Here is a 14,884-nt window from a genome sequence, read left to right as displayed (position 1 = left end):
CACTAACACAGATTTAGACAGATTTGTGAACAATATTTGAGAGAAATAGGTATTTTGTGTATATAGACAATGTTTTAGATCTTTGAGTTCAGTTCATGAAAAATGGGAGCAAAAACAAAAGTGTTGCGTTTGTATTTTTGTTCAGTGTATATGTTTCTCTCTTTTGAAAGATTTAACAAGCCATGAAGTACGCTGCTGTAAATATTGATAAGTCATTAGTAAAGATTAGTGGTCAATAGTCCAACAACTTTTAAAGTTGTTCTTGTTACAAACAAGAACAGAAAGAATTAGTAAATCATTTACTAGCATTAGTTACAACTTATTAACCCTGTATAAAGGGTGCCTTGCTTGAAAGTGGTGCCCAATTCACATTTGATACTACAAAGAATTAAAGGGATCAATTTAAGGAAAGCTATGAAGCATGTTGTTTTCTTAATGCAGAGCTATGCAGTTGTTCTGCAGCAAAAATAGCTACATTTCTTTATTAATTTGAATGCAGAGGTACTGTAGATTAGATCATAAAAAGTGGTCAGGATATCCATATCATATGAATGACTACAGCTATCTTCTATAACCCAAATATGATTTAAACCAGGGAATCGGGTACTAGGGTGCTTGTAAATGTACTTATTGACAACCGATATAAAGTTGATGACATGATACAGGCCAGAAGTTGAGTGAAGATAAATTAAACTTTAATTTCATTCTTTTTTTTTGTTCAGAGTCCAGGAACAGCCCTGCCAAATATATTTTATGAGCAAAGTAAAATTACTTATAGTAATAAACACGACTACCCTTCTTGTAATACATACTGACAACACAATTTTGTGCTCAATCAAACCGAGGGTAACCAAATGTTGTTGAGGTACACAACTTCAATGAAATTAATCCACAGAACACATAAAATTCATGCACTGCAAAAAAGACCCCAACTTCTTTCATTTCTGCGCAGTAATGAATACTTTGTAATATTGTAATGGTACAGGTGAGCTTTCATAAACACACATCATCGAATAGTGTACACTTTGTTCACCCATTTAGATCTAAAGTCAGTTCAAAAAGTCATGTATTCATGGTTTGCATGGGAGAAGCATTCCCACTAATTCCTAGTCCTGTAGGGTGCACAATCTCCACTCTACACAGATTTAGTCCTCTGTAATGCCTTTGTCTTCAGAGTTAACCCTGGATGCCTAAATATCAGCCGACGGCTTGAACAGCTGACACTCCGTCTCAAAGTCACAGCCTTGGAGCAGTACTCTGTAGCGCTCTCTGATGTCTTGATAGCGCGGCATGGAGGCCTGCTCGTCAGTCAAGCCGGGGAAAGTCACAGGCTTCTCATTGAGCAGCGGCTGCAGTCTCAGGTCGCCTCCTCCACAGTCGTACAACACAAAGACTAAGTTAGCTGCATAGGGTAACATGAGGCTGGTGCGGAAGGATCGTTCACTCTGATTGATGTAGTTGGTAGATGTCAGGGTATCGTTGTCCTTAAAGAAACCCAGAAGGGTTAGCAGTGGAAGGAGGGTCTCTGCATGGCCAATCTGGACTGTCACGGCTTCAGTCACCTGCTGGCCAGACCTGACATAAAGGATATTCAACATCAGATTCAGGTCCAACACAGTATGTGGTCAGTTTGAAACATGACAAGAAGTGTCAAAGTAAATTATCCAGACTATATCTCACAGACTAAGTTTCAAGTCTGAAAAACATCCAGAGGCAGAATTACAAGGAATATTTAGATCTCCAAAACTGCATATACAACTATTAACAAACAGGTGTTGTGAATATTAGTGCTGAAACGATTAGTGGATAAATCTTTTAGTTGATCAACAGAAAACTGATTGCAAACAATTTTTCTGAGTGATAAATTGTTTAAGACATTTAATAGGCAAAAAGCCGAACATAACATGCCTTTCAAATATGAAGATTTGCTGCTTTTCTTTGAATTATTTAATAGTAAATTAATAGTAATGAACTTCAGTCGTCCATTTCATATGTATTAAATATAAATAAATCTGCCCTGAAACATATTTTAACGTTTCAAGCTTATTTTTTTCTTTTTTATCTGCCAAAGTGGTTGTGTATTGTGCAAGTAGTAACTGATACCCCTTTTCCACCAAAGCAGTTCCAGTGCTTTGCGTTGTGAGTTAGCTGTACTCTGCCGACTAACGTTAGCTTACAACAAAGGCTAACATAACCATCTCAATCCTGTCAAGCAGCACAAATACGTTGTATCTGCCGTGTTTGGATGCCAATGAAGCCTCGTAGAGCCAGGAGCAACAGCTGTACAAACGCATAGTCTGCCATCGTTGTAGTTGCTTCTTTTTCTTCTTTGTATTATTGTTGCTTCGAAGTTTGCGCAAGTCTTTATGGGAAAGCAGCGACGTAACTGACGTATACAGTGACGTAATGACGTGGCTCCCTAACCACCTCGAGCCGTGGAAAACCAAATTGGTTCTCAGCTGGTTCGCTGTTGAACCGACTGTGAACCAGCACCAGCATTGGAACTGCTTTGGTGGAAAAGGGGTATGAGTGACAGTCGACTGGGGACAGAATGGTGTGTTTATGCAGACAGATTTAGGAAAGGTTCATAATGATGTACTGCAGTACATTCAAGGGTCACTTACTTGCTCTCGTTGGCTGCTTTGTCGAGGCGACTGAACAAATCGTGGAAGAGAATGCAGCTCGACTTGCTGTTAATATCATGACCATACCCTCTTTTCCAGAATTGCTTCAGGTCATTTGCATACTCCATAACCTGTCGAAGTACAAATCATTGCTAGTCTGTGAGACGAAAAAAAAAGACCTCAATCTGTCAGTAATTCATTAGGGTGGTAACGTTTCAGGCTACCTGAATGTTAGGTCAGCTTGTAACACAAGACACAAAACACTCTTTGTGGCACAAATAATGCCCAACTGTTTCTCAATGAATGAAAACTGTGGCAAAGCAGAGAATGAAATGCATTGTAATTTTTTGTGGGCCATGTACTCATCTCAGAACAAACAAGTGAAATTAAACAAATAGTAGACAAGGGGAAGGTCTACTAAATGTAATACTTGTGATAAAGATAAAGTGAGTAAATACAATAACACGAGACAGTGTTACAATGAAAAACTACACAAAATCACTGCTAAAGTTGCAGCACAATAAAGTTAATTTTGCATTTTTAGATTCAGGACAGTTCCCACTTTGTGGGAAATCATCCTATTTGTCCATATTAGGATAAATAGTTAAGAATTAACTTTAAAAGCATCCTTACTAATAAATACCTTCATTCATTATATCTTCATAATATCGACTACATGTTTGTCCAACCTAATAACAATCTTACCTACCTCTTTCAAAGTTGAATTAAGAAGCTATTTGATGACACTACAACATTAAATCTACAATCTTAAAATAGCTGAGACTCATACCCTTGCGTCCTCCTCATCGAAGAGCTGACACCAGGGGGAGTTCACAGTCTTGATGGCAAATTCGTAAGCACACAAGTAAAATGCAGCCTCAGCCATATCTGCGGAGAAAGGTTGAAATAAAACGTGATGCAACCATTCAAACAAACTACAGCAATCACAATGATGGACACAATTTGTCCTAAAACCTGAACACAACAGTGTGAATTTCTTAAATACTGAACCAGTTTGAGACCTATGACAATAATACAAGGTCACAAAGACTGAGACAACATTGAACACAGCTCAATCAATTAATTACTTGGCACAGGAGCATTGATACTGTCAGATTAGAAAACAGCTCCATCTACTGAGCAAATATTCCCTGTGAAACATGACCAATAAGATGTTGTGCACATTATCCCTCCGCATATAATTATAATTTTTCATTTAAAATGTCACAAGATGCATTCAAGTTGGTGTGTAATAGCTGATACATTGCAGATACATCTGTTTCAAACTAAGTCTGTTTACTGGGTGACACTTTCTGGGTCCCATAGTATTCCTAAAAAGGAACTGGTGCATAACAGCAAATTCATGGGGAGATTCCTGGAAAAAGGCATGCAGTTTGACACTTATTACAGTTAAAATGTGTACAGTATTTAGTTACTACACTTTGAATTAATTATTTCCACTTAATTGTGAATCTGTCCTTCAGTGCCTGAGCCAGTGCACAGGTCAGCTGAACATGCAAGAATGTGAGATTTGTTGACAAACAAACATACAGCTAAACATTTACGGAGTATAAAGTTCCAGTAATGAGTTCAGCTGGATTTAAATGGAGCATTTTGTTCACAGAAATTCCTCTGAAAATCAGAACTGTGTCTTAACTAAACTTTATTCAGAAATTCCCTATACTCAAATTACATTTTTATAAACATCTTAGAAAATGACTTAAGTTTAAAATAAAGTGAGCTGCAGTGGAGTTATAGTAACAAATAGAAGGACTTTGGCACTACAAAGACTAATGTTAAAATATATCTACTTGATTTGACTTATTTCGATAGCTGACTTCATATTAGTTTTGGATAAACTTTTATATATATTTTTGCACAGGAGGCAAGCTTGTGGATTTTGACCCCTATCACATTGTATGTGCATTATGAATGGATCTTCTAAAGGCCAGTATGAACAGAGGGAATGATTACTGAAAGAAAAACCTACTTCAATGCTCATTTAAGCACTTGTTGTTTTAAGACTGGAAACATTTTACGAATTTAGTATGCACAAAGGAGACTCAATAGTCTTGTATTATAAAATATAGTCTTAATTCAGATATGAGAATGTGCTTCTTTATTCTGGTATCAGCAGGCAAAACATCCAAAGACTGCAGTTGATACAAAATGCCAGACTTTTAACATGTGCTAAGAGAAGCAACCACATTACACCAATCCTTGCTGCCCTTCACTGGTTACCTGTGAGTTTTAGAATTCATTTTAAGATTTTAAAGGCTTAAATGGTCAAGATCGTGACCATATCTATCATCTGCTAACTCCTTGTGAGCCTAGCTGCTGTATGACATCCTTGAGCAGGGTCCTACCGATGTTTCCAAATCTTTGACTTGTCACTAAAGGTGACCTGGCTTTGGCTGTTCGGGCCCCCCAGCTGTGAAACTACCTGCATGGAGATTTTAAATATCTTCTTAAGACTCACTTTTATCTAATGGCTTTTTTTAAAATTGATGTCCGTTGTTGTAACTATCTAATTATTTTGGATTTTATTTACTTGTACTATCAGTTTTTATTGTAAAGCACTGTGTAACTTTGTTTCTGACAGGTGATGTATAATAAATAGTTATTATCTGAAGTGATGTAATGTATCCAAGTAAGTTTACTCCAGTAGTGAAGTTAAATACTATTTTTGGCAACTGTTCTTTACTTGATAATCCCATTTTATGCTTGTTTGTACTTCTACTCCACAAATATATTGGTATCGGTGAATATGTTGTCCAATATGTTCCAATAAGTATATAGGTTTTTTTGTTGTTATATAAGTAGCATTTTATGTATACTTGATCATTGTTCTTAATGTATAATATATGCATGGCTTTTTTGTTATAATGATTCAATTCCTAGTGAAGTGTATTGTTTCAGTGCACTGTGCACTGTTTCATTTTACACAAATTTACATTTTGACTGTGAAATATCACTCCGTATCTTTGCCACAACATGCAGCCAGTTTATAACAAAATGCAGTATTATAGAGAGTATATGCTACTGCACAATAATGCATCAATAATAATAGCCCAATAATATAATATAAAATGACATACCTCATGTTTTTAATAATAAGTAGTTTCACCTTCATAAGATTCTGAATGCAGGACTTTTACCTGTAATGTCTTTTTTACAATGTTGTAGTTGGTAGCTCTAAGGATCTAAATACTCACTGACCGTCTGTGATGAGACTGTACACGACATTGAGCCGATCTGCAATCTTCTGCTGGACCCTGTTCATCTCTGGTCTCTTCTTGAACTTTTCAACCTCTGACAGGGCTGATGGGTTGTTGTCAACTTCCTCCACAAACTTTGTGCACTTGTCAAAAAACCTCATGAGAGCATCATTCACAGCATGGTCAAACTCCTTATCTGGATAAGAGAAAAGAAAAGGAGCAGGTTAAATTAAATGCATGTAAGTAACATTTCCATATTATGATATTATATCATCATACCTTTGATGTCCCACTCCTCTGTCAGTCCTGCCTTGAAGGACAGTGTGCTGTTGACACATCTGTGCTTTGAGCTGGTGATGAATTGAATGCGTTCAGATTGAAGGTTCTCCTCTGAAATCAGTGAGGGGAACAGTCTTGACAGCCTGATGGACAGATGCTTGTGATCTTGAACACCTTTCTGGACGAGTCGGCCGTCCATGTTCTCATAGTACCACATAGTCCAGTTAGTCTTGATCTCATGCAGCCAGCTTTGTTCGCCTGACGCATTGTTCATCACCACTTTGTACAGCGTCTGCATCTTCTTGACGTTTTTGGTCGTCGGGTATCTGGTCCCATGTCTTATTATTGCAGTTAGATGGATTTCTCTACAGTTTTCAGACGGGGGCTTAAGCATGGATTTGTTGACAGCGAGTATGTCGTCTATGAGATACGGGTTCACTTCCTCATAGCGTCCTTTCGTGGTGAAATATTTGGCGATCGCTGGTATATCTGGATTCTTCTCAGTAGTCGCATCGCTATCAGCAACACACCAAAAAAAGCCAATTGTGGTGATGACATGAATAATTATTATTTTCCAAAATATTGTCGGCATGATGAAGCCAATTTGTTTGCGTGGCTGCATGACCCCGCTACCGACCAGACCCAAAACTGAGTGACGTCGTTCATGTGGGACAGTCAGTCAGTCTTTTGTTTTCCTGAGTTTGAATGCAGGAAAACATGCCTGTCCGAAAAATGAGATTGTTGTCACATAATAAGAGCACATTATTATTTAGTGCTAATAAGGCGTTTGGGCTGTGAAATAAAACATTTAAAACAGGAAGTGGCTACATCACATCACACAGGGTTCCCAACATGTCCATAGTCCATTTATTGTTGTTACGGAATTGTTACGCATGCGCATTGATAACATTACAATGTAATTGTTTCAAAATTGAGGATTATACACCGATCCTTGCCATGGTTTGGATTAAAATGCTTTGATTATTATTATTATTATTATTATTATTATTATTATTATTATTATTATTATTATTATTATTAATGTTGTTTTTGTTCTTGTTAAAAACACTTGATGAGATCACGGTTTGGGTTAAAACAGTGAAATGCAGTAAAATAACAAAAACTAAAAAATGTCTCATTTAATAACACTAAAATGTCCAACGTAATGATACCAATAGGGCAAACTATGGACATGTAAAACCAGTCTGGAACAACAGTCTGTGGACTAGCTGGCACCAGATCCTGTCCAATGTCAATAGTCAGTAAATTATTGCACCGGTTCTGTACAGTAACCAGTGCCCAAAGAAAACCTTAAAGATGTTATCCCGGGGCCACTGGTAAAAATTAAACTTTTACAAAAAACTCTACTATTTTTTGTAGGGACCTATGGTGTATTTGGCGTGAACTATCAGTTTAAAACCTTTCATAGTATCTGCTAGTTTGCTCAACACTGTAACACTGTGTGACATTTTAAAGTCCTCCATACAAAAAATGATTGTGCTTATTGTCACTTCAACAACTTGGATATTTGAGTTTCACTGTGCAGAATGATGTATGGGCAGAGTTTGACACTAGGAAGCTGTTTTCACATTCATCTGCTAAAGGGGCAAAGTTTCTCTGTGCTCATTTAAAGTCTGACTTAAAGGCTTATGACATATGACGTCACAACTAGTTTGGAGTCAATCATGGCTCATTTACAGAGAAATTACTTTTCAGTGGAGTAGGAGACATTTTGTGCTCAGGTAATTCAACTTCTTTGAATCAAAGTAGAATATAGAGCCTTTTATTGTATCTGCTCCACTTGTGTTTGCTCCACTTTGGACTTCGCAATGTTTAAAGAAACCACTTTGTACATTCTGAGCTTCATGGAATCACTCCTGGCCTTACGCTGATTAAATATATTCATAGGTTATTATCTAAGTTATCTAGATACTGTTGCATATATATGTATGATGATATAAACATCTTTTTTTCCTAGCCAGATTGAAATATCCTGCAATATCTGTGACAGTTCCAGAAAACTCCAGAAAAAATTGAATTTGTTTAATCTTAATTAGAATTACAGATTATACATATATATGTAATGTTAAACTGTCAAGGCTAATAAATGATTAAATTGTTTTCCAGTTACCATAACTATGGAAACAAAGCCCACACACAAAAAAGACACAACTAAAAATAACCGAACATTACATTTTGAAATCAGTTAACCGGTTACATTTTCATGATAGGATCACATCATTTAATGTTTTGCAAATAAAACAGATTTAGGCTTCTGTAATTCAAGATTCAAGATTCCTTTTATTGTCCCACATGGTTGGAAATTTGGATCGAGCTTCCACCAATGCTGCATCCAAAAAAATCATTCTACATACTCTGAAGATAGATTAAGACAGCTTCAGGGAACAAACATTTCTTCTGTAGCAGATTTTTTTATTGAAGTGATAGTAAAAGAGTTTTCAAATCTATTCGATTGACAACATGGTACTCTAAACCTCCTCCCTGATGGCATTCACTGGTATGAGTCAGTTATTGTCTTGTTGGCTTGACTTAAAACAGACTGTTCTTCGGTACACTGCAGGGATGGATGCTGTCTTACACCTATCATCTTCCAAACAGTTTGCATAAGTTGGGCTAGTTTGGGCTTTACTTGCACAGAGATGTTACCAAACCAAGTTATGATGCTCTATCTAATTAGGCTCTCAAAAACCACCTCATAAACTTCTGATCAACATCATGACTAATGCCTTTGTCTACCCTGTCTGCCTAAATATCAGCCGACGGCTTGAACAACTGACACTCTGTCTCAAAGTCACAGCCTTGGAGCAGTACCCTGTAGCGCTCTCTGATGTCTTGATAGCGCGGCATGGAGGCCTGCTGGTCAGTCAAGCCGGGGAAAGTCACAGGCTTCTCGTTGAGCAGGGGCTGCAGTCTCAGGTCGCCTCCTCCACAGTCATACAACACAAAGACTAAGTTAGCTGCATAGGGTAACATGAGGCTGGTGCGGAAGGATCGTTCACTCTGATTGATGTAGTTGGTAGATGTCAGGGTATTGTTGTCCTTAAAGAAGCCCAGGAGGGTTAGCAGTGGCAGCAGTGTGTCTGCATGGCCAACCTGGACTGTCACAGCTTCAGTCACCTGCTGGCCGGACCTGAAATATATAGCTCAAGATGGGTGGATGTGTGGTTGGGTTTTTTAACTGAATTGACTGAAGAAGCTGTATTTCGAAAGCCTTGTAAATACAACAGAGAGATGACAAAAAAAACACATGCTACAAAGTAGAATACACAGTCTGTATAAAGTTATGTTGGGTTTTTATATGACTGTATCACTGTTATTTTTCCGTCTGTATAGGACACATTCAAAACCTCCATGCTTGTAGTTAAGGAACAGGACACATGCCATTCTAAGTGTACTTAACCTTTGAAAAATCTTTAAAAAATGGTGACAATTGCAAAAACATCAGCTGGCCAACAGCTAGGGAAAAAACAAATAAGACTGAGGAAGAAGCAAATAAAACACTGATATAATTCTATCTGTTCTACTGAAGGTTTTCCCCCTCAAGCAAGTAGATCTTACATTATGTTCTGCAGGACATTAAAGGGCCACTCAACTTGTTCTCGCTGGCCGCCTTGTCCAGCCGATTGAATACATCATGGAAGAGGATGCAGCTCGCCTTGCTGTTAATATCATGACCGTAACCTCGTTTCCAGAATTCCCTCAGGTCACTTGCATACTCCATAACCTGTTGAAGAGACAGTCCAAAGGTAGCCTCTGTGTGTTTGGTTTGGGTGGGCTTTATGTAAAGACTTTAATGAAAAGGGTATCCTGAGATAGCAATCTGTTTGTGCATTGTGTGAGGTAACATTGCAGGCTACCTGAGTGTTAGGTCAACTTGTAACACAAAACACTGAGATTAGATATGGTTGTTTGTTTGCTTTTTCCTATTTGTGTTGGATTGTGTTCATTTAGTTTCTGTGCATTCCTGCAGCCCTAGTTGACCCCTCTGGTAGACCCAGAGCCTCTATCTGCTTAGCTATAGGGTCACATGTGAGGAAAGTAAAGGCTATAACTTGACACTTACCCTGTTTATGACTTAAGTGCAGCTTTATTTTACCCTTGACTCTGTTTCCTTTTTTACTCGTGAACTCCTCTGAGACTTGTGATATATTTGAACAATGTTTGCTTATGTAGAGAAGCATCCTGTTTTACACTTGGCGTTCAAGCAATCTATAAATAAATAAACATGTGACTGTAAAACAGAACACGTAAATTTACTGTCAGAGTTGCAGAGTGGTATGGACATTAGTGCATTTTGATGTTCAGGGATTGTCTGATTTGTTCTTACTGTGATAAATGATTCCAGTAATAAATTAACTTGAAACAAACTGTTTTGACCCACAATATATCATCAAAGCTGAATTTAGATGAGCATTTTGTACCACTACCACATTCAAATTTTATGCAGTCATTGCTCTGACCTTTGCATCATCCTCATCAAAGAGCCGACACCAGGGGGAGTTCACAGTCTTGATGGCAAACTCATAAGCACACAAGTGAAATACAGCCTCAACCATATCTGAAAGAAAGTGGTGATTAGTCAAGTCATACAGGCAGTGCAGCTATTTAATCTTAGATAACAAAGAGTTGACATCCTCAGAAAAATGAACTACAAAGCACTGGGAGTACATACCTCCACTACAAGCACTAAAAATGGTTTTGCTTTGTAGTAACACTGCAGCTGCTCAGAAAGTTGCTTGCTTTATTGTAACACCTCAGTTATTACACCTATTTGGATCTTATGATACTAATTTACGGCCATAAATGATCAACTTGGCTACAAACTGATGTAAAGGCTTTAATATTAAATTTGAAAACAGCTCCACCCAGTGTGCAAAACTCACTGTAAAATTTGATCAATGAGGTATACTGCACTGCACACTACCCCTCAAAAAATCCATGCTTTGTGTTTTTGCTTAATTCATGTATAATAGCAGATATCTAGACTATATCCATTAACTCTGTTTCAGGTTGTAACTCAAATTGAATATTGTAAGTTTATTTTGCATTGATTAATGCCAAACATACTCAAGAAAGTATCCTTAGGAGTTACGAAACAGGCTAAATGCTTTCGACTGCACGCACACAACACACTCAACAGCCTAAAATTTAGAAAAGGTAGTCTTGCTGTAGATATGACCATGTGTGATGAGACTGTGCAAAACACTGAGGCGGTCTGCAATCTTTTCCTGGACTCTCCTCATCTCTGGTCCTTGTTTGAACCTGTCAACCTCCTCCACAGCCGATGGGTTGTTATCAACTTCCTCCACAAACTTTGTGCACTTGTCAAAAAACCTCATGAGAGCATCATTCACAGCATGGTCAAACTCCGTATCTGGGTAGGAGAAAAGAAAAGGAGCAGGTTAAATTGAATGCATGTAAGAAATAAATCCATATTATAATATTATATCATCATACCTTTGATGTCCCACTCCTCTGTCAGTCCTGCCTTGAAGGACAGTGTGCTGTTGACACACCTGTGCTTTGAGCTGGTGATGAATTTAATGTGTCCAGATTGAAGGTTCTCCTCTGAAATCAGTGAGGGGAACAGTCTTGACAGCCTGATGGACAGATGCTTGTGATCTTGAACACCTTTCTGGACGAGTCGGCCGTCCATGTCCTCATTGTACCACATAGTCCAGTTAGTCTTGATCTCATGCAGCCAGCTTTGTTCGCCTGACGCATTGTTCATCACCACTTTGTACAGCTTCTGCATCTTCTTGATGTGGTTGGTCGACGGGTATCTGGTCCCATGTCTTATTATTGCAGTCAGATGTATTTCTTGACATTGTGCAGATGGAAGCTGTAAAACTGATCTGTTTACAGCAAGTATGTCCTCTGTGAGTTGTGGGTTCACCTCTTCGTACCTTCCCTTTGTGTTAAAATATTTGGCGATTGCTGGTATGTCTGGATTCTCCTCACGATTCACATGATTAAGTGAACAGCAGGAGGTGATGAGGAAATGAAAGACAGTGAATTTCCAATGGAAAGTCAGCATGATGCACGCAAGAGGAGGCTTGAAAAGCAGCTGTCCCCCAACCCTTACCTTTTCTAAACCTAAAACATCTGTGTCGTTGGCTAAATAGCGTGTGAGTAGAGTCCAGTCCAGTTTGTTTACCCCGATTTCTTCACAGCATAAAATCTAAAGTAAACATGTTTTGAACTTTCATAGAATTCATTCAACACTGAAAAAAAATATTAAATAAGTAAAAGAGTCAAATGAAATCATGTATTGAAATATTGTATGATATTTTAAGGCATCCAATGTATATTATAATCCAGCTCCTTCTTCTAAAATTCAACTTAAAAACAAAAAGTAAGCTCTACGAGGACTGACTGGAGGACTGATTGTGTTATGAACTGCCGTAGTAATTCCTTCTGTATTTGACCTTATTGCCATCAATGATGTTTTAATATCTTACAGTGTTGCTGTGATGTTGTTTTATATGTATACAATTTTGCTGAGGAACCTTTTTTTTAATCTAAACAATCACCCTGACTACAGCTTTCTGGTTAAACAGCAATCTTGTAGGTACAAAAACTGATTATCACAGCTGCAGTAGTTACTCTTTAACAGCTTTCAGATGCAGTGATGTGATAAGACATTAACCCAGAGCTGGAAGTTCCAGTTTAAAAAAGAAGAAGTGCATTACCATGCACAGTCTGACCTGTAGTGTTTTCTCCATCATTTCCCTATCCACTTGATATTATGTTACTAGCCTGGCAGCTAAATTTCAATTTACTAGATGCTCTTTGTTAGAAATGTAATGTTGTAGGTGAATGTGAATTTGAGTTCACAAGCAAGTTAGTTATCTTTTTTTAATAGTTGCTTTTCTGGCCTTATACTTTATATTCAACTAATAGTGAATTTGTATACGCACTGGTAAAAAAAACAACAACATTTTGATATCTAAATCTTATTAAAGAAAACATTTAAATCAACATGCGATTAGATATCTAAACAGATTACTAAATGTCAAGATGCAATTTAGAAATGTATATGAGAGCTCCACAAGTGCAAGATCCCTTAATGCAGATTTGGGCCAAATTCTAATATCACAGTTATTATAATAAAACCAATAACTCAAAAAACAGCTAATATTCTTTCTTCATTTCTATTAACTTTTTGCAATAATCACTGACTGTTTGACTTGTATCTCATCCAATTCTACATGTAATTATGATTTGTGAATTAGTAGTCAGGATAGTAGCAGTGTCCTACACACTGGTCACTATACAGAGGTCTGTCTACTCAACAAACAACTGAACTCAAGAAGATTCAGAAGTAAACTGGAAGCCAGTAAAGGGGGGCAAGAACTGGCACGATATGGTCTGTTTTCCACGAGCCAATCAAAAACCTTCTGTGTCCGCTGTAGATGATTTGAAGACAAGGGACAATGGAATTTTAGTGTGAAGATAGTCGCAGTAGTCTGAGACAGAGAAGATGTAGGTGTGGTTTTATCAATCTTGTGTGCTGAATCAAAAGAATATGCTTGATTATAAAAATTTGAATGACTTGTCAGGGCCTTTAGCAAAAAATTCTATTTTATTATATATTAGTTGGAGAAACATCTGACCTGTTTTGGTGTTAGTAGAATTTAGGTAATCATGCTTTACAAAGCAAATAGACTTTTTCAAGCTTAACAGATTATATCCAAAGAGATGAATAAAACTGATCCATTGTTGATCCATGAATGAATCACATATTAGTTAAGACTGATAAGGACATACATTTGCATATAGTGACAGTGAATGCTCTGCCACATTAAACAGAAGTGGTATCACTCAGGTATTCAAGATAACCCAACCATCCTGCCTCATCAAGCACTCGAAACTCATCTTTGGTCTCAAAAGCAGCATGAATGAGAAGCAGATCTAGTCCATTATCATTATGCATTAACATTTCATGTACTGTTTTGGTGGAGTGATGCTTATAAAAGCCTCACTAAAACTTCAACTTAGAATTGTTTTGTATTGCTGCATCCAAAGAGATATTTTGAAAAGATTTTTGGACTTTGGGAATGAATAGGCCCAATTGTCCCTCATCAGTTATGCTACTCATTTCAATATTATTGTTTATTGACAGTGGACTTTTATCATGATGATTTGATCGTGTGTGTGTCCACATTTGTGACAAGTTTGATATGATGTATGAAATGATTGAATGCATTGGGCATCAATTTGATAATTTAGGGAGATTTCTGCATATATTTGCCATATTAATATTGGGTAAAATATGTATCTTATCTATCTTGTGTATCAACCATATCACTGCTCTAGCCATATTTTGCCTTATTTCTCCTACTGAGCTTTGAAAAAGGCCTACCACCAAAAATATACAGTTAACTTTTAAAAGTCATGGTAGTTTTCTGATCAATTATATTAAATATATTAGAAAATGCAGGCTATATTGTGACTTTGTTTATTGTGTTGTGATTTATGACTTTAAAAAAAAAGTATATTACCTACATTGCTATACTGACAGCATAGTTTACTTTCAAAAATGAAGTGAGTCACTTTTAAAGTATGTGGCATGCTCAGACCCTCACCAATAGATGGCTTCAGACTGAGTGAGTATGGTCAGCGTCTACTGCTCCAACGCTGCATTTTCTGCGTGGTTGTCACTACTGCTGAATTCAAATACTCCTTTTGAGCTCAGAGTTCATAGTTCCTATGTATAAATATATCTTGTCGATCATTCTT

General features: G+C 37.3%; 2 protein-coding genes across 2 annotated transcripts; both read right to left on the bottom strand.

The window, feature by feature from the left end:
• Positions 1–570: 570 nt before the first annotated feature.
• LOC133992361 (multiple inositol polyphosphate phosphatase 1-like) lies at positions 571–7,099 on the bottom strand. Its single transcript, XM_062431106.1, has 5 exons — positions 6,122–7,099; positions 5,844–6,038; positions 3,415–3,512; positions 2,625–2,755; positions 571–1,575 (listed from the first exon to the last, which is right to left on the bottom strand). Exons 1-5 carry the CDS (start codon positions 6,741–6,743, stop codon positions 1,191–1,193), a joined length of 1,431 nt encoding a protein of 476 aa, XP_062287090.1. The 5' UTR covers positions 6,744–7,099; the 3' UTR covers positions 571–1,190.
• Positions 7,100–8,402: 1,303 nt separating this feature from the next.
• On the bottom strand, positions 8,403–12,256 carry LOC133992359 (multiple inositol polyphosphate phosphatase 1-like). The gene is made up of 5 exons (XM_062431104.1): positions 11,600–12,256; positions 11,322–11,516; positions 10,603–10,700; positions 9,736–9,866; positions 8,403–9,272 (listed from the first exon to the last, which is right to left on the bottom strand). The coding sequence occupies exons 1-5, from the start codon at positions 12,177–12,179 to the stop codon at positions 8,888–8,890; spliced, it is 1,389 nt and encodes a 462-aa protein (XP_062287088.1). The 5' UTR covers positions 12,180–12,256; the 3' UTR covers positions 8,403–8,887.
• Between the last annotated feature and the right edge of the window lie 2,628 nt (positions 12,257–14,884).

This window comes from Scomber scombrus, chromosome 12 (assembly GCF_963691925.1).
Source record: "Scomber scombrus chromosome 12, fScoSco1.1, whole genome shotgun sequence".
Taxonomy (NCBI): Eukaryota; Metazoa; Chordata; class Actinopteri; order Scombriformes; family Scombridae; genus Scomber; species Scomber scombrus.
The sequence above is the reverse complement of the archived record's forward strand: the minus strand, read 5'-3'. Positions and strand labels throughout refer to the sequence as shown.